Source organism: Cryptomeria japonica, chromosome 11 (genome assembly GCF_030272615.1).
Source record: "Cryptomeria japonica chromosome 11, Sugi_1.0, whole genome shotgun sequence".
In the NCBI taxonomy this organism is placed as follows: Eukaryota; Viridiplantae; Streptophyta; class Pinopsida; order Cupressales; family Cupressaceae; genus Cryptomeria; species Cryptomeria japonica.
In genome coordinates this window covers 33,167,725-33,195,551 of record NC_081415.1, presented here as the reverse complement: position 1 = coordinate 33,195,551, position 27,827 = coordinate 33,167,725, and the positions used below count along the sequence as shown (strand labels likewise).

At 39.1% G+C, this 27,827-nt stretch overlaps 1 protein-coding gene across 6 annotated transcripts in view; it reads right to left on the bottom strand.

The window, feature by feature from the left end:
- LOC131031365 (TATA-binding protein 2) overlaps nt 1–20,126 on the bottom strand; it is a 63,460-nt gene extending 43,334 nt beyond the window's left edge. For 2 of the 6 annotated variants that reach the window (XM_057962465.2, XM_059214103.1), the window contains exons 1-3: nt 19,990–20,126; nt 18,832–18,930; nt 17,160–17,247 (exon numbers count right to left, since the gene is read on the bottom strand). In XM_057962465.2, coding sequence (XP_057818448.2) covers nt 17,160–17,247; nt 18,832–18,920 — 177 coding nt within the window. In that variant the 5' untranslated portion in view covers nt 18,921–18,930; nt 19,990–20,126. The other 4 variants (XM_057962468.2, XM_057962467.2, XM_059214104.1 and 1 more) reach the window with 4 other exon arrangements.
- Nucleotides 20,127–27,827: the final 7,701 nt, after the last annotated feature.

The following is a 27,827-nucleotide window of genomic DNA, read 5'->3' as shown; positions in this document are numbered from 1 at the left end:
TGGATTTTCGAAATATGTTGAAAGTAAAAGAGAATAGGGTAGAGAGAACTATGTTGAGTCTAATCTAATCCTAAGAACAAGAGACGGGATCACTCATGCAAAATCAAACCACACTTCGCTTCGCCAACAGAGCACAACTACACGAAGGTGGTGCAATCTTCAAAGGGTGTGTCGAGGTTTTTCAGATCACCAATGTGGACCATCAAATCAAACAATCTCCACTGATAATTGAAGTCAAGCATACACACATAACAAAGGGCTCAGGCTAACTTTGCATAGTATGCAACAATCAACTGCACACCAAATGTATGAGCTCGGACTTTGCAACAAGTAATCCTATCAAATCCAGTTCTTCTAACAACATGAAAGCAAATCTAATCTATGAAGAGAGTAAGACCATGCAGATTGCTAAAATAGAACAAGAATACACCATCAAAATTGAACAATGTATTAAGTTGGCTACTTCAACAATCCTTAGCAACAATCTCAGATGATAATCTCTCCTCCCTTTGAATGAGGGGGGGCATCCCTTTATATAGGCTCCTGGCATTGACTACATGCAAAACCATAATTAGGGTTTCACCCCAGAAGATTCCCCACTCAAGATGCAACAAGGTGGGAATCAGTAATAAATACCCCACAAAGCCCATATACAATTATTCTAAAAAGCCCAAAAATGGCACCCATTAGTGCATTAAATGCACCCCATTACATCAAACATGCCCAAAATACAATAAACATTCCCATGCAAGAAATAAATGCCAATCATTCCTCATGCGACGGTGACATGCACGGATAATCCGTCATAGAATCATTAATAAGGTGGCTGCATGCAAGAAGATTCCTCATGCATTCAACATGCATTGACTGGACCACCACAAAGTCAAAAAAATTCCAGCAGTGAGTATGTCGCCGCTATTCAGCCAAAAGATTCTCGTCCAAGAATGGACGACCATTATCACGTTCATCTATGGCATATGCAACGAATTCGCTGACGATGGCTTCTAGCTCTCCAATGGAGGCACTTGGCACATTTTCGATATCGAATTCCATCAAGGCAATTTCTTCCTCGTTCTTGGAAAAGAGGCTTTCCCATTCCATCATGATTTCTTGTGCCTTCATTATACTGGAAAATGAAGAAACATTTGCAAAATGTTCCTTAGGGAATGAACCTACGAAGAACTCGTGCAACTAAGATTTCAGGGAGTTCACTGTTATTCCACTATCATTGAGTTTCCTTGCGAACAGTGCCTCAATTGCATTGATGATTTCCTCATGCACCCCTCTGATCGAGTCCTTCAAAGTTAAGGACTCCACACTGAATTTATCGAAGGTGTTCTTTCCTGAGCAAACAGTGCAGAACCACCAAGGAAAGTTATAAACCTCGTTCTCCTGAATTACTTTCCCATCCATTAGAATTTGCCTTAGAATCTTTGTTAGATCCTTGAGCCGCAGAATGGTTAAGTCCTAGTATACATGCACATCTTCCCACAATCCTTCTGCTGTCTCCAATCTGCTCAAGAGGGCTACGAACTTTGAATGAAGCTGAGCCAGGTCTTCGATGAATTTTCCTGCTTCAGTGTAAACATCTTCTATCCATTCCCTGGAATTCTATGCCATTGCTCTAATTACTTCAGCATCATCAACAACTTCCTTAGGAAGGGAAGGAGGAATGAATGAAGGACCTGCCTCCCAAAATGGCCTTTTAAAACTTCTGATGTACTCGCATAGAGCTCTATTTTCTTCCCTCAACCTCTTACACTTCGCCTTTGATTTCAGCATCTTTTCCTTCATGGCCAAGGAAGATTCTTCGAAGTCTCCAATTACTTGTCCTGTGGAAGCAGGACCAAGATCAACATGTCTAATAACATAATCCTCCCGCTTAATTTCGCTCCTGTCTTTATCCATTGCAGGCTCAACAATGTGCAGGGTCCGGGATCCAAACTCATCTCTCACAACCTTAGAAAATTTCCGAGGAGCCTTCCTTTCTGTTGGCTGATCCATCTTTTTCAACAATTCTTCTAATTCTCGAGCTAAATCAATTTCTTTTTTTGGTTCCTTCCTCAGCCTTCCTAACAACCAATCTGGAGCGGGAATGGAGTGACTATGCACTTCCACATGCTCCTGCTCTTGTGATTCTTCTTCCATTTCGCCAAGGATGACTTCCACGAAGCTATCCTGACGAGTCTCTTCCTGGTGTGGAGAACTTTCTTGTCTTTGACCTCTTGGCTGATTGGGTCCATGTGAAGTGTTAATGCTGAGTATATCTGGTGCTGGAGTATTTTTTGGAGGTGGACCTGCTCGATGTGCAGACATCTCTACCTCATGTACACTGGAAAAACTTGTCGGAGACTGCACCCTTTCTACCCTTGCTCTCTTTTGCGAAGGCTCTTCCTGTTGCACCTCTTGTTGAACTTCCTGCTGGATATCTTTCTTCTTTGTCGTCCTTTGTCGTCCTTGGGGCACTTTTCCCTTTATCAATTCGGACTTCCCTTTCTGTCTGTGCTTGTGAAGATCCTTCGGTTGCTTCACTATGGGAATCTAGACTTCCCATTAGATGATATGTCAAATGAACATTTCCTTCCGCCAATTTCCTTATCTGCCAATCAACCCAATGCTTAGTGAATTTCAAAACTGGTCTAGCCAGGACATTCAAATCATCAATTTCAAGCTCCGACCAGTCTGGCAACTGAATGGGCTAATTTTTCACTTTCTCAATTCAGGTTGCATTAAATCTGAATCCTCTTTCACATGATCAGGCACCTGGTAAATTTCACTTATCCTGATGGTGTCAAGGGGCAATCTGGAATACATTTTCTTCCAGACTTCAAGGTCATCCTCAACACCTACCCAATAATCTTCCAAGTGAAATTTGTGTATGAATTTCACGCCAGCAACCTTCCTGATTTGGCGGTAAGGATCATACTGGGCCCTAGATGTATAAAATGGCAGGTGATAGAATGCCAACTCCTCTGCTACACTCTCAGCTACTTCCAAACCTAAGCACATTTCCACGAAGTCACCTAAGACAACTGGGAATTCAATAGACTGCTTCTTCTTCTTCTTCTTTTGTTGTTGATCATAAGTTGTTAACTGCCTCATAAGTCGTGTCAAGTACATAGTGAAGGTGTCATTCGCCAGCCTGTAAGAACTAAGATTGTGAAGATGCAGCTAGGGATAACACTCATGCACTTTCAGTTGTGTTGGTCCGCAACCCATGATTCCACTTGCTGGCAAACCATCAAATCCTCCCCTTCGTGCAAGCATATAGATTAGGTAGGAGCTCATGAAGAAGGACTGAGATTTTCTTTCTTTTAAGTTCTTCAGCTGTTTGTGCAAGTAATGACTAATCAATCTGGCTCAGTCAACTAGCCCATTTGCATTCATGATCTTGCCTATGTAGAAGAACATCCATGTTTCAAAGTTCATAGAATGTGAACATCCCATTACTTTGCTCAGCATCTTTATCAGGTCCACATATTCTTGCTTGAACTCAAAGATAGTGAGTCTTTGGCATTTTGGAGGCATGTAGCCTAGGCTTCAGCAACCACTGTTTATTGATCAAGCCAGCACACCTGGCAGGACCTGCTTCATATACTGCTTCAACTCCGCTACTAGTCCTGTACGTCATGGAATGGTGTGAAGGAATTCCGAAAGCTTCACCAATTGACTCCAGAGTCAATGTCACCAGCAACTTGCCATCTGACGTTGAAATTGTCTTCCGCTCCGGATTATAATGCTTTGCACACTCCAGAATCAAATCTGGATACTAAATAGCAGGAGGAAAACCAGTTGCCGCAACAATTCCGCTCTTGACAAACTTGATAGCTGTTGGTGACGGACTATGCCCTGCTGTCTCGAACATTCTGATCTTGAACGCAACCAAATTGAATGTGCCCAATTTTGTATCGCAAATTTCCTTCCATCTGGAATTCATTTGGGAACGAGGAAGGAAACCTTTCATCTCCGCCTTGATCAATGCTTGCCTGGTGAGGGTAGCTATCTTGCTTGATTCCAACATCCTGACAAACACCCTGGAAATGATGAAAAACGCCCTGGAAATAATGAAAAAAAAAGACTAGGTATGACCTCTCTTCACTCCTCCAATTCTTCTTTCTCAAATCCTGCATGTGAGAAATGAAATGCCTCTCCATGCCTATATAGAATTCTTCAAATCATACTGCTAAGTTAGGAGGCATTAATTTGGCAACCGAATTTATTATGCGTCATACTTTCCAAATTACTACGCCATGCGAAAGAAACTTCCCTTGTAAGTGAGTTCGAATTTAGAAGTTATTGCGTCATACTTGGAAGATCCCCTTCGCCAACTCATTAGCTTTCCATTCTTTCGAATTTCGGAGGGAAATTGAAAGATTCTTCAAGATTTACTTGATTTTCCATTCTAACTTGTCCTTTTCTACTTCAGAGGGAATTTTCCATGCTTCTTCAACATCCCCTATTTTTTAGGGATCCTCCTAAAATAGGAGCCAGGTCCATTGGATGGAGAAATTCCTCACAATTCCGAATCTATAAAAAATTCCCGATTCTGATAAGATTCGGTGTCAAAAAATTTTGAATTTTCCCGAGGGGATTTTTACTTTTCATTCCTCCTTGACCCTTGGACTTTCATGCCTTAGACAAATTTCTTCAGTTTTCAATCCTGAGCATGGAATTCATTTTGCATGGTGGAATTCATCATTTCCATGCCTTAACCATTCTGATATCCCTTTCATTAACCAAGGTGTTTATCCCTCCATTCCTTGGAATCTTGAATTTTCTCCATCTTCCACACCTTGTGTGTTTTGGCGCCTTAATGAACCCTTGGGTGCAAATTCTCCATGGAGGAGGAATTCATGAGTTTGGGCATTCTCCAAGGCATATCAACTTTAGCGCCCTCCCTTAGCTTGGGGCGGATTTTTGCACTGGCCAAGGAATTCAAAGATTTTGCATTCCTCCATGACCTCTTGACTTTGGCGCCTTCATAGGGAGTAGGGCGGCATTTTGCTAGGAGGAAGGAATTTTGACCCCTTTTATGAATTCCATGACAGAGTAGTTTTGGCGCCCTTTGACTTCCTATGGCGGAATTTTTGCACTGGAGAGGGAATTTCATTGTATTTTGAATTTTCCATGACTTGCTGACTTTGGCGCCATGAGTACTTGGGCGGATTTTCACTATAGATGAGGAATTCATTATTTTTATCCTTCCTCCATGACACCTCAATTTTGGCACCTTAATGAGTGTTTGGGCGGAAATTTACCTTAGAGGAGGAATATTGATGTTTTTGTGAATTCCAAGGCAACCTAACTTTAGCGCCCAATTCCATTTCATGGCACCATTTCACCCTGGGCATTGATTCTTGCAATTTTCTATCTCTCCATGCATGCTTCATTTTGGCGCCTATCCTTGGCTTTGGGCGGAATTTTACCATGGAGGATTCTATGATTTGGTCTATCCTTCCTTGCCTCCTTCATTCTAGCGCCGCGCCCTTCCATGTCCTAGGGCGGAATTCTTCACCGAGGAAGGAATTCATCAAATTTCCTTCCTTCCAAGAGCATGCCATTCTAGCCCCTCTCTGGCTTTGGGCGGATTTTCACCATGGAGGAGGAATTTAGCATTTGGTCTATCCTTCCTTGCCTCCCTCATAATGGCACCCTTCCATGTCCTAGGGCGGAATTCTTCACTGAGGAAGGAATTCATCATTTTATCCTCCTTCCATCTCCACCTGAGTTTGGCGCCTTGGATTCTCCATGGGCGTGATTTGGCATGGGTTAAGGAATTTCACTTGTCCTAGACTCCTCATGGACTTAGATGAATTTTTGAGCTTCTTCCAGATGAGGATTGGGCTTCCAATACTTAGCCGATTTTGACTCTCTCTGTCTACTTTTTGACTTTTCCAGAATTAGAAGTAGTCGCGAATGCTTGATCTTCATCACCTTGCCTGAATGGTCCTGTCAGAACAAAGTTTCCAAAAATGGCTAAGTGATGGAAATTCCTTTTTTCATAACAGAATTCCAGGAAAGGTGAAAATTTGGCTAAGTGATGGAAATTTCTTCCTTCACGACAGAATTCTTGGAAAAGGTGAAAATTTGGCTAAGTGTTGGAAATTCCTTCCTTCAGGAGGGAATTCCAAGCAAGGAAGAAATCACACCCAAGGATGAATTGAAGATAAATTTTCCAAGGCAAGGAAGGAATCAAGGATGAACTGAACAAGAAATTTCCCCTTGGGAAAAAATTTGAAAAATCCATTTTTGGTCATCAAATCACTTCCAACTTTCAAAATTCTTTCAGATTTGGATTCATGTCTCCTGGAACCTGGAACCCTATTTTTGGAAAGTTCCTAAAAAATAGGAGATGGTGGAAAATCATTAAAAATCTCCTCCAGAGCAAGGAAAGTTTGAAAAACTTCAAGAAAATTCTTCATGGATCAAATATTTCTCTCTCGAAGTTTTATCTCTCAAGGGGTCTCTTGCCAAGTGGTAGTCAGCTTGGCACATGTTGAATTTATGGAGCATCTTTTGCATGTAGACGCCAGGTTTATGACTTTACAACAAATTTCTTCTTAGATGCAGCCGTCGCATGAAGGCATAGTGGAGCATTCATTGCTGGAATATTTGACCATGGTGGCGACTAATTCATTGCATGGCAGCCGTCATACTAAATGCAATGGTAGAGCATCTTTTGCATGCAACTATCATATTCAGGAGATAATGGAACATTTATTACACATTGGGCAAATTTGAAAGAAATGGTACATTTAATGCACAATGGATGCCATTTTGGGCACGTAAAATTAATTGTATATGGGCATGATGGGTCATTAATTGCTGATGACCACCTTGTTGCATCATCTGTGGAGAATCTTTTTGGGAAAACCATAATTAGGGTTTGCATGTGTCCTCAAGGCATGAAGCCTATATAAAGGGATGACCCCCCTCATTTGTAAGAGAGGGAGACTTGTATGAAATTGTTGCAATAAGTTTTTGAGATAATAATAGTGAAACATTGTTCTCTGATGGTGTCCACTTAGGTTATTTTTCAAAACTTGCATGGTTTCACCTTCCTCACTTAGAGTAGAATTTTATTCTCAATTGTTAGATGAAGTGCTTTGATTTCAATGAAGAATGTAATGGTGTTTGATGAATTTCCATGGTTCATACTTTTTGCATCTTGTTGATTATAAGATGCAATGCAAAGTTAGCCTGAACCCCCAAATTTATGCCAAGTTTGATTGTGAAAAGTCGTTTGGATTGCGTCGTGTTGGGTATTCAAATGTACTTTCTCAATGTGAAAATCCTTTAACATCCTCAGAAGATTGCACCAATTCTTGCGGAGTTGTAGTTAATCTTGACGAAGCAAAGCTTGGTTTATTTGGAGTTTGTCCACTAGAGCACTATCTATTGTTGATGGATAGCTTTGTTCGGATCCTACAAGACCCGACTTTGCCATCAAATGTGTGAAGGGCCTTTTGGCCTTACACATTTAATTGTTCGACTTTTATACATAGCTGACTTTCATATTTAGAATGAATCGGTTTGTTAACTAAAAGATAACTAATATATGTTCCACCACCTTGGGAGATGTATCGATTGTATTGTAACCGATTTCTAATAAAGATAAAGAGACGTGATGGTTTATAAGAAGCCGACTATTGGAATGATCATGTTGTTTGGATGCACACTTAATATGGGTATAAAGTTCAGTTCACTTCTCACTTCCAAGGCAATTTGGATAATAGATAATTTCAACAGATTGTATTATCATTCTTCAGCAGTTCAATATCATCCTTCAGCAGTTCGTGTTCTTCTTCTATAGATCGACTCCTTGTGCAGCAGCGTGCTCTCATCTTCAAGACATATAAATTGATATTGAAATCAGATTAATCTAGATAGATCATCTCTTAGCATTAATACTACAATACGAATTGTATACAGCAGTCTAGGAGAATCTATACCATCATATAGCTTCAAGGAGTGGAGCAGATTCATTGTAAAGACATCTTGTCTATAAATATATATATATAAAGGAACTTCTTTGCTGGGTTTTTCACCTTCAAGAGGAAAGTTTTCCCAGGGTAAATTTTGTGCATTTGTGTTTAAATTATCTCTACTTAATCTGATCACTAAAACTTAACATGGTATCAGAGCAACGGTAAAAGAAGACCGTGATCAAATTCTCTACAACTTCTAAGTATTCTCTCCTCTCTCTCTCTCCTTCGAGTAATATCTCTAAGTCTCAAAAATGGTGAATGGTCTTAAAGTCGAAGATAGGCTTGAAGGCGCATCTAACTTCACCTCATGAAAGTTTAGAGTGCTCATTGCACTTGAAGAAAATCATCTTCTTCAATTCGTGGAGGAAAAGGATTTATCCGAACATGAAGATCATCAGGAGAAGCTTTCATTCAAGAAAAATGCCATCAAAGCAAAGAAGATATTAATCGACTCCATGAGGGATCACTTGGTGCCTCTCATCTCCAAGATGACGACTGCGAGAGATATGTTCAAGACCTTGGAAGATTTATATGAGATTAACAACGTGAGTAGGGCTCTTGCCTTGAGGCAGCAACTCCACCAAGTCAAGATGGCAAAGGGAGATTCAGTCATCTCCTACTTCATGAAAATTTCAGAATTGAGAGATCAACTAACCGCAATTGGAGATCAAGTGATTGATAAAGACCTTGTCATGCTAGCCTTGAATGGCCTTCCTCATTCATGGGAGCCATTTATTCAAAGCATAAGTGGAAGATCCAAATTACCTAAGTTTGATTGACTCCGTGCAGATTGTGTTCAAGAAGAATCAAGATGAAGATACACATGTTCTTGCCACTCAATCTACCAAGAAACGTAAGAATTGGAAGAAGGGCAACTTCAAAAGGAATAGAGATTTGAAATCAGATTTTGCACCTGATTCTAGGCAAAAGAAGAAAGACTCTCTTGCATCCAATGTTTTAGGTGTGACAAGTTTGGTCACTTTGCAAAGGATTGTTTGACAAGACCAAATCATCAAGGAGCAAACATCAATGAAGTCTCATCTCAAAAGGAGGTTGAAGATAACTCCAATGGTTTTCTTTTCATATCAGCATTATGAAGCAATGTTCCTACGGACAGTGATACCTGGTTAATTGATAGTGGAGCCTCTCGACATATCACCAGTTATCGGGAGCATCTTTCTGATTTAGTGGAGAAGGAGTCAAATCTTCAAGTTATCATTGGAGATGATGCACGCTATTCAGTAAGAGGATTTGGTGCTTCATCTCTAAACCTTGAATCTGGAGTTTCTCTACACCTAAGTGATGTGTTGATCTTGTTGGGGATCAAGAGAAACCTTGTGTCTATTTCAGCCTTGGAGGATAAAGGATATCAAATTGCATTTTCTGAAGGAAGAGTTCTTGCTTGGCCTAAGAACTTCAGCATCAAGACTGCTCGTGTAATCGAAAATCGACATGAGAGTTTGTATAAACTCTCCAGTCCTCCAGTACAAGCTCTTCTTCATGATTCTTCCAGTTCTAGCGAACTTTGGCACAGAAGACTTGGACATCTTCACTTCAGGGCTCTTCCATCATTGGAAAAGATGGTAAAAGGTATTCCTAAACTTAATCATGTACATGATGGTACTTGTAAAGGTTGTGCTATGGGTAAAAATATTAAGAGTCCTTTTCATAGCAGTGAAAGTAGGTCTAAAGAAATACTAGATCTTGTACATTTAGATTTATGTAGTCCAATGTCAATTTCATCCCTAAGTGGATGTTTGTATTATGTAACTTTCATAGATGACAACTCTAGGAAGACTTGGATTTATTTCTTAAGGTCTAAAGAGTCTGATGAAGTCCTAGGCAGGTTTAAAGAGTTTAAAGCTCTTGTAGAAAATTTATCTGGGAAGAAAATTAAAACTTTAAGGTCTGACAATGGAGGTGAGTACACCTCGGGTAGCTTTCGTAATTTTTGTATTGAGGCAGGGATCAAGAGGGAGTTTTGCGTTACTTACAAGAAGAACAGATCTATTGTTGAAGTTGCAAAAGCTATGATTCATGATCAGGACCTTCAGACTTTCCTATGGGCAGAAGCCTCTAGAACAACAGTGTATGTTCATAACAGATGTCCTCATCGGATATTACAAAATATGACTCTTGAAGAAGCCTTTTCAGGGATCAAGCCTGATATCAGTCACCTGAGAATCTTTGGTTGTCCTATGTATGTTCATATTCCCAAGGACAAGAGGACCAAGTTGGAACCTTCTGGCAAGAGAGGGATATTTGTGGGCTACAGTGAAACCTCCAAAGCCTACCGTATTAACATCCCTAATCAGAAGCAAATAGAAGTAAGCAGGGATATCACATTTGAGGAAGATGTTGCATTCAAGAAATCAAAGGGTTCATGCATGGAGATAGATGATGAGACTCCTCAAGACATGGATGGTGATCATGCTCCTGAGATTCAAAGGGAGTCTACAAAACCTGATATGAATGATGATCCAGTTGAACCTTTGGATCCCACTGATGGGCCCAGAGATATTGTTGTGTCTCGAAAGAGACCTCTTTGGGAAAGAAACACTTTGCGGGAAGCAAAACTATTTGCCACTCCTAGAGGCACGTTCAGAGAAAGTAAAAGACCACATAGATTCTCTAATTATGTTGCATTGATGTGTAATCTTATTGAATCTAAACCTTCCAACGTAGAGGAAGCCTCAAAACAACAGGTTTGGAAAGATGCAATGGATGAGGAATATCAATCCATTCTCAAGAATGATGTGTGGGATATTGTGCCTAGACCAAAAGGGAAGTCTATTGTATCTTCCAAGTGGTTGTACAAGATTAAGCATGCAGCTGATGGTAGCATTGAAAAGTACAAGGCTAGATTTGTGGCTCGTGGCTTCTCTCAAAAAGAGGGAATAGACTATGAAGAAACATTTGCTCCTGTTGCTCGCTATACTTCCATTAGATCCATCATTGCCATTGCAGCAGCTAAGGGATGGAAGTTGCATCAGATGGATGTGAAGACTGCTTTTCTCAATGGTGTGATTGAAGAAGAGGTCTACCTGAAAACTGCTTTTCTCAATGGGAAATAATCTCATGTGTGTAAATTGAAGAAAGCCGATCCGAACCCTTACTTCAAGGTATACAATGGTGATATGTTGATCTTGGTACTTTATGTTGATGCCCTATTTGTCATAGAAGAAGATCATCTCATTGATAGGTGCAAGAAGGAGTTGACTTCAGAATTCGAGATGAAGGACTTAGGACTCATGCACTTCTTTCTAGGGTTGGAAGTTTGGCAGAGGCCCAATGAGATTATCCTAAGTCAAGGAAAATACACCATTGATATCTTGAAGAGATTTGGAATTTCAGATTGTAAATCTATGTCTACACCAATGGAAACTAACTTGAATAAATTGAGGGAAGTTGCAGCTAGTTCAGATCTTGTGGACCCTACTATGTACAGGCAGTTGATTGGGTCCTTGATGTATCTAGTTAACACTAGATCAGATATTTGCTATGTTGTGAGTGCACTTAGCCAGTTCATGAGTGAACCTAGACAGATACATCTAGTTGCAGCCAAGCATATATTGAGATACTTGTGTGGCACAGTTGGATATGGCTTGAAATACTCTTCCAATATGGACCTGATACTTGAAGGATATTCTGATTTTGATTGGGCAGGGAGTGTTACTAATTGGAAGAGCACCTCTAGTTGTTGCTTCAGCTTGGGATCTGCTATGATTTCCTGGTGTAGTAGGAAATAGTCTTCTGTAGCTCTGAGCACCGCAGAGGCAGACTACATTGCAGCATGTGTGGCTACTCACGAAGTAGTGTGGCTTCGTAAGCTCCTTGTAGGATTGTTTGGACAATCATTGGAGCCTACTACCATTCATTGTGATAACCAAAGCTGTGTGAAGCTTTCAGTCAATCCAGTATTCCATGATAGAACCAAGCATGTTGAGATTCAGTACCACTATATTAGAGATATGGTATAGAGGAATGTTGTTCAGTTGAGATAAATTTGTACTGAGGAACAGACAGCTGGCATTCTCACCAAGCCTCTTGCGAAGGTGAAGTTTGTGCATTTTCGAGACAAGCTTGGAGTTGTAGAGAATGAAGCCCTTGCTGAGAGGGAGTCTCAGCATCAGTAATTACTTGATATGTATTATAATGCATTCTTCTCTGTGAGAGAAGTTTGAGGTGCAAGCCCTTGTTATGCATTCTTCTCTGTGAGAGAAGTTTGAGGTATCAGCCCTTGTTGCGCATTCTTCTTTGTGAGAATTTTGCGGTTCCACCCTCTGCGAGTAGGTATGGTGGATGTCATGTGAGCAACTCCATGACTTAGCACTTGTGCTTATTCACTCTCTGGAAGTAGCCATGGTGGATGTCACTATGTGACTTAGATGTCAAGAAGGATTCCTCCCTAGCTAAGAGAGAGTGTTGATGGATAGCTTCGGTCGGATCCTACAAGACCTAACTTTGCCATCAAATGTGTGAAGGGCCTTTCAGCCTTGCACATTTAATTGTTCGACTTTTATACATTGTCGACTTTCATATTTAGAATGAACCGGCTTGTTAACTAAAAGATAACTAATATATGTTCTGCCACCTTGGGAGATTGTATTGTAACCGATTTCTAATAAAGATAAAGAGACGTGATGGTTTATAAGAAGCCAACTATTGGAATGATCGTGTTGTTTGGATGCACACTTAATATGGGTATAAAGTTCGGTTCACTTCTCACTTCCAAGGCAATTTGGATAATAGATAATTTCAACAGATCCTATTATCATTCTTCAGCAGTTCGATATCATCCTTCAGCAGTTCGTGTTCTTCTTCTATAGATCGACTCCTTGTGCAGCAGCGTGCTCTCATCTTCAAGACATATAAATTGATATTGAAATCAGATTGATCTAGATAGATCATCTCTCAGCATTAATACTGCACTGCGAATTGTATACATCAGTCTAGGAGAATCTATACCATCATATAGCTTCAAGGAGTAGAGCAGATTCATAGGAAAGGAAGGATGCCCATGCTCATTTATTAAATCTTAGACTCCTTTTATCAGAGGACCATTCTTATAATGTTTTTTCTGCAGCAAATTTCATAGGGGTTTCTGCACTTCATCCATAAATTCATCAATGTTAGGGCATTAGCTATGGTGTCAGGAATGTTTTCTCACGCCTTCAGCTCAAGATCTGGGGTATAAATGTTTGCATATGATTGGTGGTGGCGGCAGCTAATGTTTCTACCTCTTCTCTACAACATGATTGCTTTGTTGGGTTCTTTGGTGAATAAAAGGCAAATTTGTGCTCATTGTAAGGGTTCTTCCTGGTTTCTCTTGTTGATAAATGTATCTTTTTGCATTTTTAGCAAATGTAAATACGCCCATTCCTCTATATCAATAAAAAATGCCATTTCACCTCTTTTTAGTTTATGCACTCTATGTAAAATCTTCTTACCTTTATGTATGAATAATTGCTTACCATTTCTTATGTTTGTGTGTTTTGTTAACTCAATGTGAAGAGCTAATTGTGGATTTAATCTTCCCTATTGGTGTTGTCAAACCACAACATCCTCATTTTCAACTCTAAAAACTAGTATAGCAAAAAATTGTGTGGGTCCTACTAGTGATAAAATAGGATTAGCGTAGGGTTGTTTAGTGCTGAGTTGGATAAGCACCTCTGCATCTAGACTAGAGAGGAAGTCGACCTTCTCCAAATATCTAACCTCATTTGCAAAGTCCCACATGTTGAGGTCAGTTCCATTGTGTCATTAGAATGCTGAAACCCAATTTCAGCAGGGTGCAATTTCATGTGACAACAATTACTAAAGGGTAGGAGACTCATCCAATCCCCATTTTCAAAAATTAACTAAAAATAATAAGCCCGATTGTCCCAAAATCATAATTCAGAATCAATGGATTGTTTGGGAAATAATATTAATTTAAGATTTGTTTGTTGTTGCAAATTCAATTTTTTTTCACAACAAACAATGTTAAATTAGTATCTTCTTTTGGGTGTGGATTTTTAGAAGTATCTCGTTGGCTTTGGCAAGTTGGCTAGTAGTGGGTTTTTTCTGTGGCATCTAGTGGATTTGCATGGATTTTTATGGCAGTTCCCATAAAATAATTAGTTCCATTTCATGCAAGTTTACTCCATGTCAAGTAGTGGGATTTGGGTGGCCAATTTGATTTTGAATGTGGTTTCATATATGCATGGTTTTGGCTCCAAGTTTCATCGTTCTTATTGTCAATTTTTGCTAAGCTTTTACTTGTTTCTTCAATGGCTCATAAACTAGCAGAGAAGGAGACTTTTGAAGAGGATGTTCATGGTTTCCAAGGTGATCTAAGGACAGGAGTTAGAGGATTACCAGGTGATCTAAGGACAGGAGTCAAGAATTACTAGAGTATAATCTCATTCAGAGATTATCATTGTGTTGAATAGTTAAGGGAATTCTTCAGTTTTGAAGTTTGTTTGTTTCTGGAGTTTTCCCATTTGTTGCAGAACTCTATGGTAGCCTTGAGGCCATGGGTTTTCTGCATTTTATATGTATTTTTCTGTTATTAGTTAGATAAAACTCACATGCGGTGTTTGTAGAAGTTTCTTGAATAATAGTTCAGAGAGCAATGTAATTTGGCTTCAGTTTGGCTCTCTGTTTTTGTATGCAATTGTAATAGATGTAATATTGCTGTTGCAGCAATTTATGACAGTAATTATCATGTATTTTCCTGATATGAATCTGTATTTTCTTGCGTGTTCAATGTTCATTTGTTAAAACTATTTTGCTTATTTTCAATTATCTGGCCAAGTTTAATTACAGGAGTTTCTGAAGGTTTCATATCTAATAAATATATTTGTCAAGGGAAATTACACATACTGCTCTTATTACAAATTGTTTGGTATCTAGATTGATATAAGCATACAAAAAACATGCCTGGAAAAATCAACAAAATAATTTACTGTAATGTTTCTTTTTGTAAAATGCCCTAGTTTGCCCTAGATTATAACTCTTAGCTATTAAGGGTGGGTTAGAGAGGTAATTCCTTTATCTCTTTAATGGAAAAACCTTACAAACAAGTTAGGAAATTAATCTATAATCTATAACATACAAGTGACTGATAATTACAAACATACTATCTATAAAACAAAGAAAGACTGATTATGATCCATAAAGTAAAGAAGCACTAACTATGATGAAACTTAAAGCAATTGCAATTACAAACAACTATAAATGTAGTGGTCAGAATCATAGGTCACAACTAAAGGAATCCCAATCATAGCTGTTGAGACATGGACCAGCTAGGACTCGAACCTAGGACCTTCCATACGCTGCTGGAGTGCTCTACCACTGAGCTACTGGCCCCTCTTGGACCAGTCCATCGTCGGTCTGAGTGTGGCTTATTTTCAACACCAACACCCCCCCTTAAGCCACACCTCTCATGTGCTTGGGGCTCCTAGCCTGGACCTGTCTCTAATAGCATGTTGAGACATGGACCAGTTAAGACTCGAACCTGGGACCTTCCATACACTGCTGGAGTGCTCTACCACTGAGCTACTGGCCCCTCTTGGACCAGTCCATCGTCGGTCCGGGTGTGGCTTATTTTCAACACCAACAATAGCAAGCTAGGATGGGTCACTTGATAGGGTGTCTTAACAACTGTTCTCCCTTAGCCAAGCCACACTTGATAGGGTGTCTTATCAACCGTTCTCCCTTAGTCAAGCCCAACTTGTGAGGGTGTCTAAACCGTTCTCCCTCCATCAAACCATACTTGTGAGTTGTGAGGGTGTCTTTATCAACTGTTCTCCCTCATACTAGAGAGGGTGTCTAAACTGTTCTCCCTAATATTGTAAATCTTCATAACCACGGCTGATTACAATAATCAGACATAATACGTGTATATATATATATATATATATATATATGAAACATCATATTAATGATAATATATCACACAGTATGAGTCAGAAAGACCAGATTGGAGATAACATGCAGTGAATAATCATAACAACGATCTGCCATCAATAATAGTATGCAGAAAATATTATCATAAAGATCCACAAAATCTCATACCAGAATATCGCCTTATCTTAACAATAGTTGCAGATTCGATCTCTTTATGATGTTCACCTCTTCCAGGATTGTTTGATGCTTTTTCTTTGGGTGGTTGTTATGCTGTATACAAACCCTCGATTTGCATGGAAAGTTATGTCTTTCCAAAACGGTCACTATCCTTGCAAAGGCGGTGACTCCTCATATCATGTCTTGTGCCTTAACTAATTAATCTGCTGCTGAGTATCGCACCTAATCAAGGATTATTGATAATACTTGTTAATGTAAACACAATTCTTATCGTTTCCTTAATCCATTAGCTAACATTCTAATGCTGCATTGACATATAATAAGATCTCTGCCTGGGTTGGTATCGCTGCTCTGCAATAATTAAATGTGCCATTTTGTATAGTGCTTGTTGTTTTTAGATCATCCTATGCATCGGCCTTACATATGCCTTCGTTTGAGTATGGAGACGGCCTGTAACTTCATAACAGTTCTAATCTGATTTGATCGATGGTGATATCAATGGAGGCTTTTAATTCCTTTCCTTTATATCTCTCAATGTGAGGGAGAGGTCACACCACTTCATCATGTATGCCCTTTGGCAAGAGACACACCCTTTCACAATTAAACCCTTTGAAAGAGTGCAACTCTTCATTATTTCTGTCCTTTGAAAGGGACACAACCTTTCACAATCAGATCTGCACTTTTTATTAAATCTGACCTGCACTTTTGATTCCACAATCATCCCCCCTCAAATGAGGTTCTCTTCTCCCTTTTATATCCCATGTTTGAGGGAGTCACAACTTTTCATTTTATGTCTTTTGACCATTCATTAATTAACTTAATTAAATTTTAATTATATTCTTTTATATTTTTATTTTTATTTTATTTTATTTTTATTGTTTTGGATTTTAATTTTATTATTATTATTTACCATTAAATTCTATTTCATAGTGGGGACATTACATTTACCATGCATGTAAACAGTCGTGTAAGTGTTACCAAGTTGAACCAACAATTCCATTAATTTCTTTTATTATCTGGTTGTTGGAAAATCAGTCATGTAAGTGTTACAAACAATTCCGTTAGGTTCTTTTAGTATCTGGTTGTTGGAAAATCACAAACCTTTGGGTTATATTCTGCATTTCGGGCATGAAGAGCTATTTCTTTCAAATCCAGCTTACAGCCCATATTAACTGTTGAAACCAGATTCCTGCAACAACATTTTCATAAGCAAGTTGAATACCAATAGAAACAAGAACCGTGTATCAAAGTATTAACAAATAGTTCTCAGAGAATATGTGCAGAGTAGCTACATTCTTAACGGAAGAAACAACAAAAACTTTATTACATTACTAAAGAAAACCTTGAACTTTTAAACATAAAATTGCTGGGTAACCACAAAATTACATTAAAGGAATGTGTACATAATGCAAAAGATAATAAAATAAAACTGGTTCTTTGCAGCTCTAGAGTTGAAGTTAAGGATAAGTATCAGGAAACATGAAACTTGATGGATGGTATACAAAGAAAATCATCCCCAGAAAGCAATGTTTCAGTATATAACGTAATAATAGCATACACAGAATCAAAATCATGTAACTAGGTTTCAGAATAACTATTAGTCAAGGGAAATATTTTAGCAACTGATTCACAGAGGATATACAAAACTAGTTTTTGACTCTTCAAACTTCACATATACAGGGACTTTTCAACAAGCGTTTAGGTCATTTATTTGCCTGTGTATACTGATATGTGGAAAACGAACTAAGTTTCTTGATTCTAGCAATAAGTATTAAAACATTGTAGGTTAGCACAACGAAAGGCCTTGAAGGCAGGACTTATGACCATGTTGGAAAAAATTATTTAACGAAGATATTAAAGACCTTGCTTTGACCCTTTAAGTGTTGAGAAAGGTATGTATTTAGCATGCATGCCTTGATATGCAGAGAAAAGTCCACAGACTGCTACACAAAAACTTGCAAAATTGCATTGCAAGATTGCATATAGATGAGTCATGCCAGAACAATTGATCAATAAGCTGGGAATTAAGCATTCAAGAGTCTGATTTGAGGACATGGCAGAATTTATTTCAAATTTGAATTCCAAATAGTATATTTTTCTGCTTTTCATTCCCAAAATATGATATACTATAAGCCAAATTCTTGTTGCAAACACAAATATATAGATTATAAATGCTACTCAATCACATCGGATTGATTCAATTAAAAATTAATAAAATATTAAGAACCAATCCCATTAAATGGAACCGATTATAAATGGATAAAAAGGTTGAAAAACCTAATTGCATTGGAAGGAAACACTTATAAATAAATGAAAACTGATCACATAGAATGGAACAAATTGCTGATGATGATGAATTTTGAAGTTCTTTCGACCAAATTGGTTGGTGGAACCTATCAAAGGGCATATACAGATGGATGAAATTGATCACCATCGTCACCTCAAGACAACTGAGTTCAAGTAGGGCCATTGTAAATCAGGCAATGGATGTAAATAAATAAGGGAACGGTCAAAGTATATAAAATGTAATCCTCGGTAGATGTGAGTATGGAGACGGCAATTGATCCAATTCAATGGAATCAACTATAAATGGATAAGAACTGGTCAGACACAAGAGAACAGATTATAAATGTATATAGATTGATCACAGTCAACAGAACCAGTTATAAATGGATAAGAATTGATAGCATTTAGTCAAATGGAACACAGATAACAAAAAATATCATAATCCATTAAAGCAAAAAAAAAAAGAACAGGACCAAGTATGACTTACTGCAAAATTGGAACTAATCCAGAAGGATGCTTATCAAGATCCACAGGCTGGCTACTTTCCAAGACACCCAAAAAACCCTGCTCTTCCATTTGCCCCTTTCTTCAAATGAATGCCATTCACAAATAATGAAAGCAATCAATTTTCCACACACAACCAAATTATGTTCCACTTAACCAATCTATAATTGGCCCTTGAACCCTAATGTCAATTCAGAAAATGCTTACACAAAAAGAACTATTTCAAAAAGGCTAAAGGTACCTATATAATTAAGCCCAATTCCTCTTCCAATAAACAGTTCTTTTTGGCACACAATTGCCCCAAAATGGTAAAATATTGGATATCTAGAAGATGTATATTTTATGCAAGATCGGATTAAAAACAATATTTCTGAGACAAAATAGCTCTAAATTGTTTGTCCAAACAAAAGTTAAAACAGAGACCACCACACTGCAAGTAAACAAGATGATAATCAATTGCTCACTTACGAAGTTTGTTTTTCGTGCAATATGGGATTAAAAGTTGCGATAAAATGGCCCTCAGATCTTTTGTCCGAAAAAAAATATGTCTACCCAAAAACATCAGCAAAATACTACTAATAAGACAAAAACGAGTAATTTTGATCAAATCTGGAATTCAAAAACATGACTTACTGAAAGCAAATATCGCTAAATTGTTTAATACTACAAAGATGAAAAACACCTAAAGATATACCTCAAATAAACAAAATGATTACCGACTGGGCACCTACAATATATCTATTCATTGCATGCAATATGGAATTAAGTGGGAGAATTCTTTCAAAAAAGTTACCCTAAATGTTTGTCGCAGAAAAGCAACTAACCAAAAGCACAGGTTCCAGATAAACAAAACGGTAATCAATTGGACACATTAAAAAAGTGTGTTCTTAATGAAAATTGGGAATTAAAATGTTTCTTCGCAACAAAATGGACCTCAGGAATTTGTGAAAAAAATGAGCACCAAAAAACAGAGAATCGCTGGGATTTGTATAAAACATGAACTCACGCCAATAGGCGTGTGTTTTTTCAATAAATTTTGCAGGCGATTGAGCCACCAATTGTTGCAACGGTAAAGTATGCTCGATTTGCACTCCGATTGAGTAATAGATAGTTAATTGCCCAAGAGAATGAAAGAAAGCACCTGTGATTTTTGCATGGACGATCCTGTAATCTGAAAGCAAATTTGAAGGTACTTATTTATTTCAACAATGAAACAACCAAAACGATCTGTAAAAATAATGACAACTATATGTATATTTGGATCCATATAAAAAAATTTAAATTTGAAACGAATATATATACGGAAGCTTTATCATACCATGGAATGGAGAAATTTACTTAATTTAAATACTTTAAGGTTGTGTTTTTTTGTTTTTTTTCTTTCTCAGGGAGGGAGGGGTTTTAAATTAAATTTACAAGATTGTTTTTGTTAGTTTGCATGAGTAGTGGAGTTGGTTTGAGTCTATTGGTCTCAGATTGGACATCAAGACTTAAATTCGTTTGATGCACATGGTTTGCAGATGTTCGAATAGGTTGCGGAGATACCTCTCACATAAAAAAAATAAAAAATAAAAAATTGTTATTTAATATAAGTTTTAGGTTGAAATTCTTTAATTAAGAGTTAAGAATTAAAAGATATTAATTTCACCAAAGTCATTGAGTGCACACTCTTTATTTTATCTCTTATGGTGTCAACCTTGCACTCAACAAATCTAATCCTAGTGTACTTCCTTTGAACCATTCAACTTCACTCATAGATCAAAAGTTCTTTAATGTGGCTAGTTTTTCTATAATGATTAGTACGTTATTGGTATATCTGTGTGTAAAGTTGACAAACTATATGAACTTTGACTAATTTGAATTCATTACATTTTTTTAAAAAAATCAAAAAAATCATTCCTTTTATTAGATTGAAATCACAATACAAAATTTATTCATGTTCCTTCCTCTCATTATTTATTAACTTGTAGGCAAAATATTTCAAATTGTACTCTAAAATAAAGTTTAAAAGGACAAACCCTTATTCATTGTTAACTCACATCAAAGTGACATCATCTAGATTCATAGAGCTCAATTGGGACGCGTCTATTCTGGCTCCAAAAGTGACCTGTCGTACCAACGACATGCATCCACGGACATGTTCGAGACATGCATAGCCCATGCATACCATGCCAATTTGGCGCAGGTGCTGGACCCAGCGAAAATGACATGGAGTTGTGCTGGAGTCGGTTGTTTCAAATGTCGGGGCCCACACGAAACTACATGGACATGTCGGAGGACGGCGGATCCTGGGCCGCAGCTCGCACCGATGTGTGGTGCCTAACACACACATTAAAATCCATAGAAAACAAACATCCGGCGGCAAGTGTTGATGACCGCGTTCGGACACCAAAACGGCGGGAAAAAGAGGGCGTGCGCTTCCAAACCACGGTGCCTCCCTCCCTCCAGGTTCTCTCGTACGTGCAATCCGTCAATCGCAGCCGTTCAGTGAAAACCGACGCCATATCTCCAAAACAGACCTTTCGTACAACGTGTTACTAACAAGTTAGTCAATCGCAACCGTTAACTGCAAAAGCGATGGTGTAAAACGCGAGACAAACACGCGTGTTAGTCAATCCGTACTGTCTTTTTGGAGCAAGAATAGATGTGTCCCACCATTTTTGCCTCATGTGGAAAAACACGCATGTTAGGGCTCCGCGTGTTAGGTGGAGCGTACGAGCAGACCTCCCGCCATTTTCTTCTGCGTGTTGTGGAAAAAAGGGGACAAGCATAAAGGGACGGACTAATGCGCGATTAGATAAAGTCCAAAGCCCTCATTTGTTCAATCAAATGTTATGTTGTTTTTGAAGGCAAAGAAGGGTTTGAAGGAGGCAGCGAGGACTTAGTTTTCAAGGGCAACCTGCGTTCATTTCTGAAGGTTAACAGGTATGTTGAGTAGCCATTTTTTCTGGTTGTATACAGTTGGAAAATTTGCATGTTTTATTGTTTTTTTGAGTAGCCGCTCTTTCAGATTTGTATACGTTGTGCGAAAATTATATTGTTTTGTTTTGTTTTGGTTATTCTTGTTTTTCTGTAGCTTGAAATTATTCGCGTTAGGGTTAGATATAGGGCTCGACGCATGTTTGCTGGCTCCAAAAAGTCGTTGTAAAACGCGTGTTACTATCTCTGTACTGCCGTTTTGTTGGGTGTTTGGTGTCTGTTAGTATCTCTGTACTGTCGTTTTGGTCTATCATTTCTGTTGCGCTTTTCGGTTATCGACAAGACAATATTATGTTTTTGTCGGTTCTCCGATGTAACCGTCGTTGCCTTATTAATTTAATCGGCAAGAGTAATGCTGATAGGTCCGACCTTGGATCCGGATTTCCATGCGTTGTTATCGGTTTTGCCACTTCTCTGATGGATTTCCATGCATTGTTAGTCGCGCAATAGCTGTGGCCTTGCTGACTCCACCGTATGCACTAAGTAACACACGATTAGGCGTGTTACTCCTTGGGCGATTAACAATTAACAGTAATATTGAAATTATCTTCAAATGATTCAAATGAATATGTAGAAATAGCCATATAAATTTGTAGTTAATTTTACACAGGGATTTTTGTCTGCTTTTTTGATATGATTTACTATTTATTGCATAAAATAGTCTAAAATAACAAAAAAAATGTCTGTTTTGGAGCTGTGGCCGAACGCGTAACCTATCGCTAACACGCTATTTTTGGTCCTTGTTTCCCTCTCGATAGCTAAAACATAGACCGATATGTCCCATCGAGTATCGGCATAGTTCAATTTATGTCCCTCCAATGCCCCGATGAGTCCGCATTGTGACGAAGTCCCTCGCGTTATCGGCATAAATCACCCCGAAGAACTCCTAGCAACTCTCCATCCGCCTTAATAGTCCTATCGGGACTCGGCATAGCATAAAATTGCTTCTTCCGATGTCCCGATGAGTCCTAATGCATGTTTACTTTATCGGTATAATTTACACCGATATCCTTGCAGGTGCTTTTAACTTCATCGGGGGTCGGAATAGCCTTTTTCTATTCCTCTTGAAGTCCCGATATGTCTCCAATGCACTTTTATGCTTAATGCTTCGGAGTTTGTTTTATCGGTATAGGTAATACCGATGGTTCCGCCTTCCCCATTCTCCATGTCATCAGGGATCGATATAACTATTTTTGCACTATCCTGATATGGTCTTTTTCTCTGATATGGCCCTTTTTAAAAAAAAAAACAGGACTAGTCTGATATGTCGGGCCCACCATCCTTTCGCTGCTTCGCGAAAGATAAACTCCACGCTATTTCGCCCAACGAAATAACGCAGACCGTCGAATCCTTTTCAATATGCACCTTCTTTACTTTCCACGTCATCCTCACGCTGGGCCCACTTCCCTTTCGCTGCTTCGCGACAGGTTAGTCAATCGCAACCACTAACTGCAGAATCGACAGTGTAAAACGCGTGACTAACGTGCATGTTACTCATTACTGACCGGGTATCGATATAGCAGACCGAGACCACTCCCGATAGTCAAAACATAGACCGATATGTCCCATCGGGTATCGGCATAATTCAATTTATGTCCCTCCAATGCCCCGATGAGTCCGCATTGTGAGCAAGTCCCTCGCGTTATCGGCATAAATCACCCCGAAGAACTCCTAGCAACTCTCCATCGGCCTACATAGTCCTATTAGGACTCGGCATAGCACAAAATTGCTTCTTTCGATGTCCCGATGAGTCATAATGCATGTTTACTTTATCGATATAGTTTACACTGATATCCCCGCAGGTGCTTTTATCTTCATCGGGGGTCGGAATAGCCTTTTTCTATTCCTCCCGAAGTCTCGATCAGTCTCCGATGCACTTTTATGGTTAATGCTTCTGAGTTTGTTTTATCGGGATAGGTAATACCGATGGTTCCGCCTTCCCCATTCTCCATGTCATACAGTGTCTTAGCGACAGGTTAGTCAATCTCAACCGCGCGTTACCGATAGGTTAGACGATCGCAGAATGTTGGTCGCAATATGGATGGTGTAAAATGGACTACTAACACGCCTTAATAATCCTATCGGGACTCGACATAGCATAAAATTGCTTCTTCCGATCTCCCTGAGTCCTAATGCATGTTTACTTTATCGGTATAGTTTACACCGATATCCCCGCAGGAGCTTTTATCTTCATCAGGGATCGGAATAGCATTTTTCTATTCCTCCCGATCAGTCTCTGATGCACTTTTATGCTTAATGCTTCCGAGTTTGTTTTATCGGTATAGGTAATACCGATGGTTCCGCCTTCCCCATTCTCCATGTCATACAGTGTCTTAGCGATAGGTTAGTCAATCTCAACTGCGCGTTACCGACAGGATAGACAATCGCAGAATGTTGTCGCATTATGGATGGTGTAAAACGCACTACTAACACGCTTTAATAGTCCTATCAGGACTCGGCATAGCATAAAAGTGCTTCTTCCGATCTCCCGATGAGTCCTAATGCATGTTTACTTTATCGGTATAGTTTACACTGATATCCCCGCAGGAGCTTTTATCTTCATCGGGGGTCGAAATAGCATTTTTCCATTCCTCTCGAAGTCCCGATCAGTCTCCGATGCACTTTTATGCTTAATGCTTCCGAGTTTGTTTTATCAGTATAGGTAATACCAATGGTTCTGCCTTCCCCATTCTCCATGTCATACAGTGTCTTAGCGACAGGTTAATCAATCTCAATCGCGCGTTACTGATAGGTTAGACAATCGCAGAATGTTGGTCGCATTATGGACGGTGTAAAACGCACTACTAATACGCCTTAATAGTCCTATCGAGACTCGGCATAGCATAAAAGTGGTTCTTCCGATCTCCCGATGAGTCCTAATGCATGTTTACTTTATCGGTATAGTTTACACCGATATCCCCGCAAGAGCTTTTATCTTCATCGGGGGTTGGAATAGCATTTTCTATTCCTCCCGAAGTCTCGATCAGTCTCCGATGCACTTTTATGCTTAATGCTTCCGAGTTTGTTTTATCTGTATAGGTAATACTGATGGTTTCACCTTCCCCATTCTCCATGTCATACAGTGTCTTAGCGACAAGTTAGTCAATCTCAACTGCGCGTTCCGACAGGTTAGACAATCGCAAAATGTTGGTCGCATTATGGACAGTGTAAAACGCACTTCTAACACACCTTAATAGTCCTATCGAGACTCAGCATAGCATAAAACTGCTTCTTCCGGTGTCCCGATGAGTCGTAATGCATGTTTACTTTATTGGTATAGTTTACACCGATATCCCCGCATGTGCTTTTATCTTCATCGGGGGTCGGAATAGCATTTTTCCATTCCTCCCGAAGTCCCGATCAATCTCCGATGCACTTTTATGCTTAATGCTTCCGAGTTTGTTTTATCGGTATAGGTAATACCAATGGTTCCGCCTTCCCCATTCTCAATGTCATATAGTGTCTTAGCGACAGGTTAGTCAATCTCAACCGCGCGTTACCGACAGGTTAGACAATCACAGAATGTTGGTCGCATTATGGACGGTGTAAAATGCACTACTAACACGCCTTAATAGTCCTATCGAGACTCGACATAGCATAAAAGTGCTTCTTCCGATCTCCCAATGAGTCCTAATGCATGTTTACTTTATCGGTATAGTTTACACCGATATTCCCGCAGGAGCTTTTATCTTCATCGGGGGTCGGAATAGCATTTTTCTATTCCTCCCGAAGTCTCGATCAGTCTCTGATGCACTTTTATGCTTAATGCTTCTGAGTTTGTTTTATCGGAATAGGTAATATCGATGGTTCCGCCTTCCCCATTCTCCATGTCATACAATGTCTTAGCAACAAGTTAGTCAATCTCAACCGTGTGTTACCGACAGGTTAGACAATCGCAGAATGTCGGTCGCATTATGGATGGTGTAAAACGCACTACTAACACGCCTTAATAGTCCTATCGGGACTCGGCATAGCATAAAACTGCTTCTTTCGATCTCCCAATGAGTCGTAATGCATGTTTACTTTATCGGTATAGTTTACACCGATATCCCCGCATGTGCTTTTATCTTCATCGGGGGTTGGAATAGCATTTTTCCATTCCTCTCGAAGTCCCTATCAGTCTCTGATGCACTTTTATGCTTAATGCTTTGGAGTTTGTTTTATCGGTACAGGTAATACCAATGGTTTCGCCTTCCCCATTCTCCATGTCATCGGGGATCGATATAACTATTTTTGCACTATCCCGATATGGTAAATTTCAAAAACCCTAAACCTTCAGACAGATAGTATGGATTGACTGACATGCATGTTAGTCTCACATTTTACACCGTTGATTTTGCAGTTAACGGTTGTGATTGTCTAACCTCTAACTAACACGTTGTACGACAATTCTGTTTTGGAGCTAGAATAGCCGTCCCTTCCAGAGGCAAGATGGCTGAAGCTATTTTGGCTCCAAAATAGACCTTTTGGACAATGTGTTAGCGACAGGTTAGTCAATCGCAAATAGTTTATTACAAAATCAACTGTGTAACACGCACGACTAACATGACTGTTAGTCAATCCGTAGTGTTAGTCAATCATTGCCCGTTAATCGAAGAAACTTTTGATTAGCTGTGTGCATCATATGGAAATGTGTAAGTCTAAAAAAACGTCCACAGACTATTGTGCAGAAATTTAGATTGTAGAATAACATGGAACATGTGGTGGATGAACTTAGTTATTAGAAAGCACTAAAAAATTAAGGCATAGGTTGATAAAAATTGAAATAATTTATAGACGTTGTTGTTAGTCTGACATATTTGCATGTCCGTTTTGGAATAACAGGTATCTTGATTTTGAACATGGAGGCCAACTTTTCTTTAGAAACAACCAAAACACAGGTCGCATTTTGGGGACGAATAAGCGATGAGAGATTGATGAACCTATTTATTTATGAAGACACCTCATTCATGTCCGCGGTGAAGTTGATCCTTGGGCCTGAGTACGTAGAAGGTGGATGGGAGTATAGGACGAATGTGGATATAGTGTCTTTGTTTATGGCATGGTGTCTCGAGCTCCAACCTGTTCTGAAAGTCAGAGAAATCATGAACAGGTGTGTGAAGAAGGAATGGCTAGGCGGAATGGAAGCCTTATTAGGATTGGCACAAGACATGGACGACTTTGAAAGTGTGGGCAGAGCGTGGATTCACGTGAGTGAATTCAGTCCTCCCTTGCGACCGTTCTTGCTCTGGAGTGCGATATTCGATAAAGAGGCCAGAAGAAGTGTAGCACAGGTTGGGATGTATGGTATTGTGCAATACCTTGACACAGTCGATGTCTGGGAAGCACGTGTGGAGATGGCAAAATGGGGACCTTGGTCGGAATATAGAGCACTTGTGTAACGAACAGTTCCTGCACGCACAAAACAACGGGGTCGACCTTGTGGAAGAACAACTAAGAAGGGTCGTGTGCTGCAGTTCGGTGAAGGCTCCAGCAGGGAGACAAAAATTAACCAAGTTAGGAACATGGAAGTGCTGGACGTGGAAGAGGGCACGGTCACTGTTCATGTGGTGTAGCGAGATGGCACATACAACCCTTTTTGAAGCAAGGACTGTGTTTTTTTTTTAAACGTTTCTAAATGTGTTATGTATGGACTATTATGTATATCGTCCACTGACTTCAATGGTCTAGTCGGCTAGCCGTCGAGGTTTATCTTGCAGAATGTAAACATTTTTAGAATTAATATAAAATATAGCTTTATCGGACAAATAAAAACTTTGTTGACACCAACTGGTACTCTTATCTTCTCTGTTTTGAAATTGTTGTTAACATTTTATTATATATGGTGGAAAAACAAATGTTTTTTATTGTATGTTCATGAAATTGTTGTATAACATCAAAGTCAAGCATTTCAATATATATGACTACAAATACAATTAAATTCTTGTAGGACAATTGAGTTTCTATTCTGGTCATTTTGGTCATTCTTAGAGCATTTTATATGCCATTTTGGTCATAACC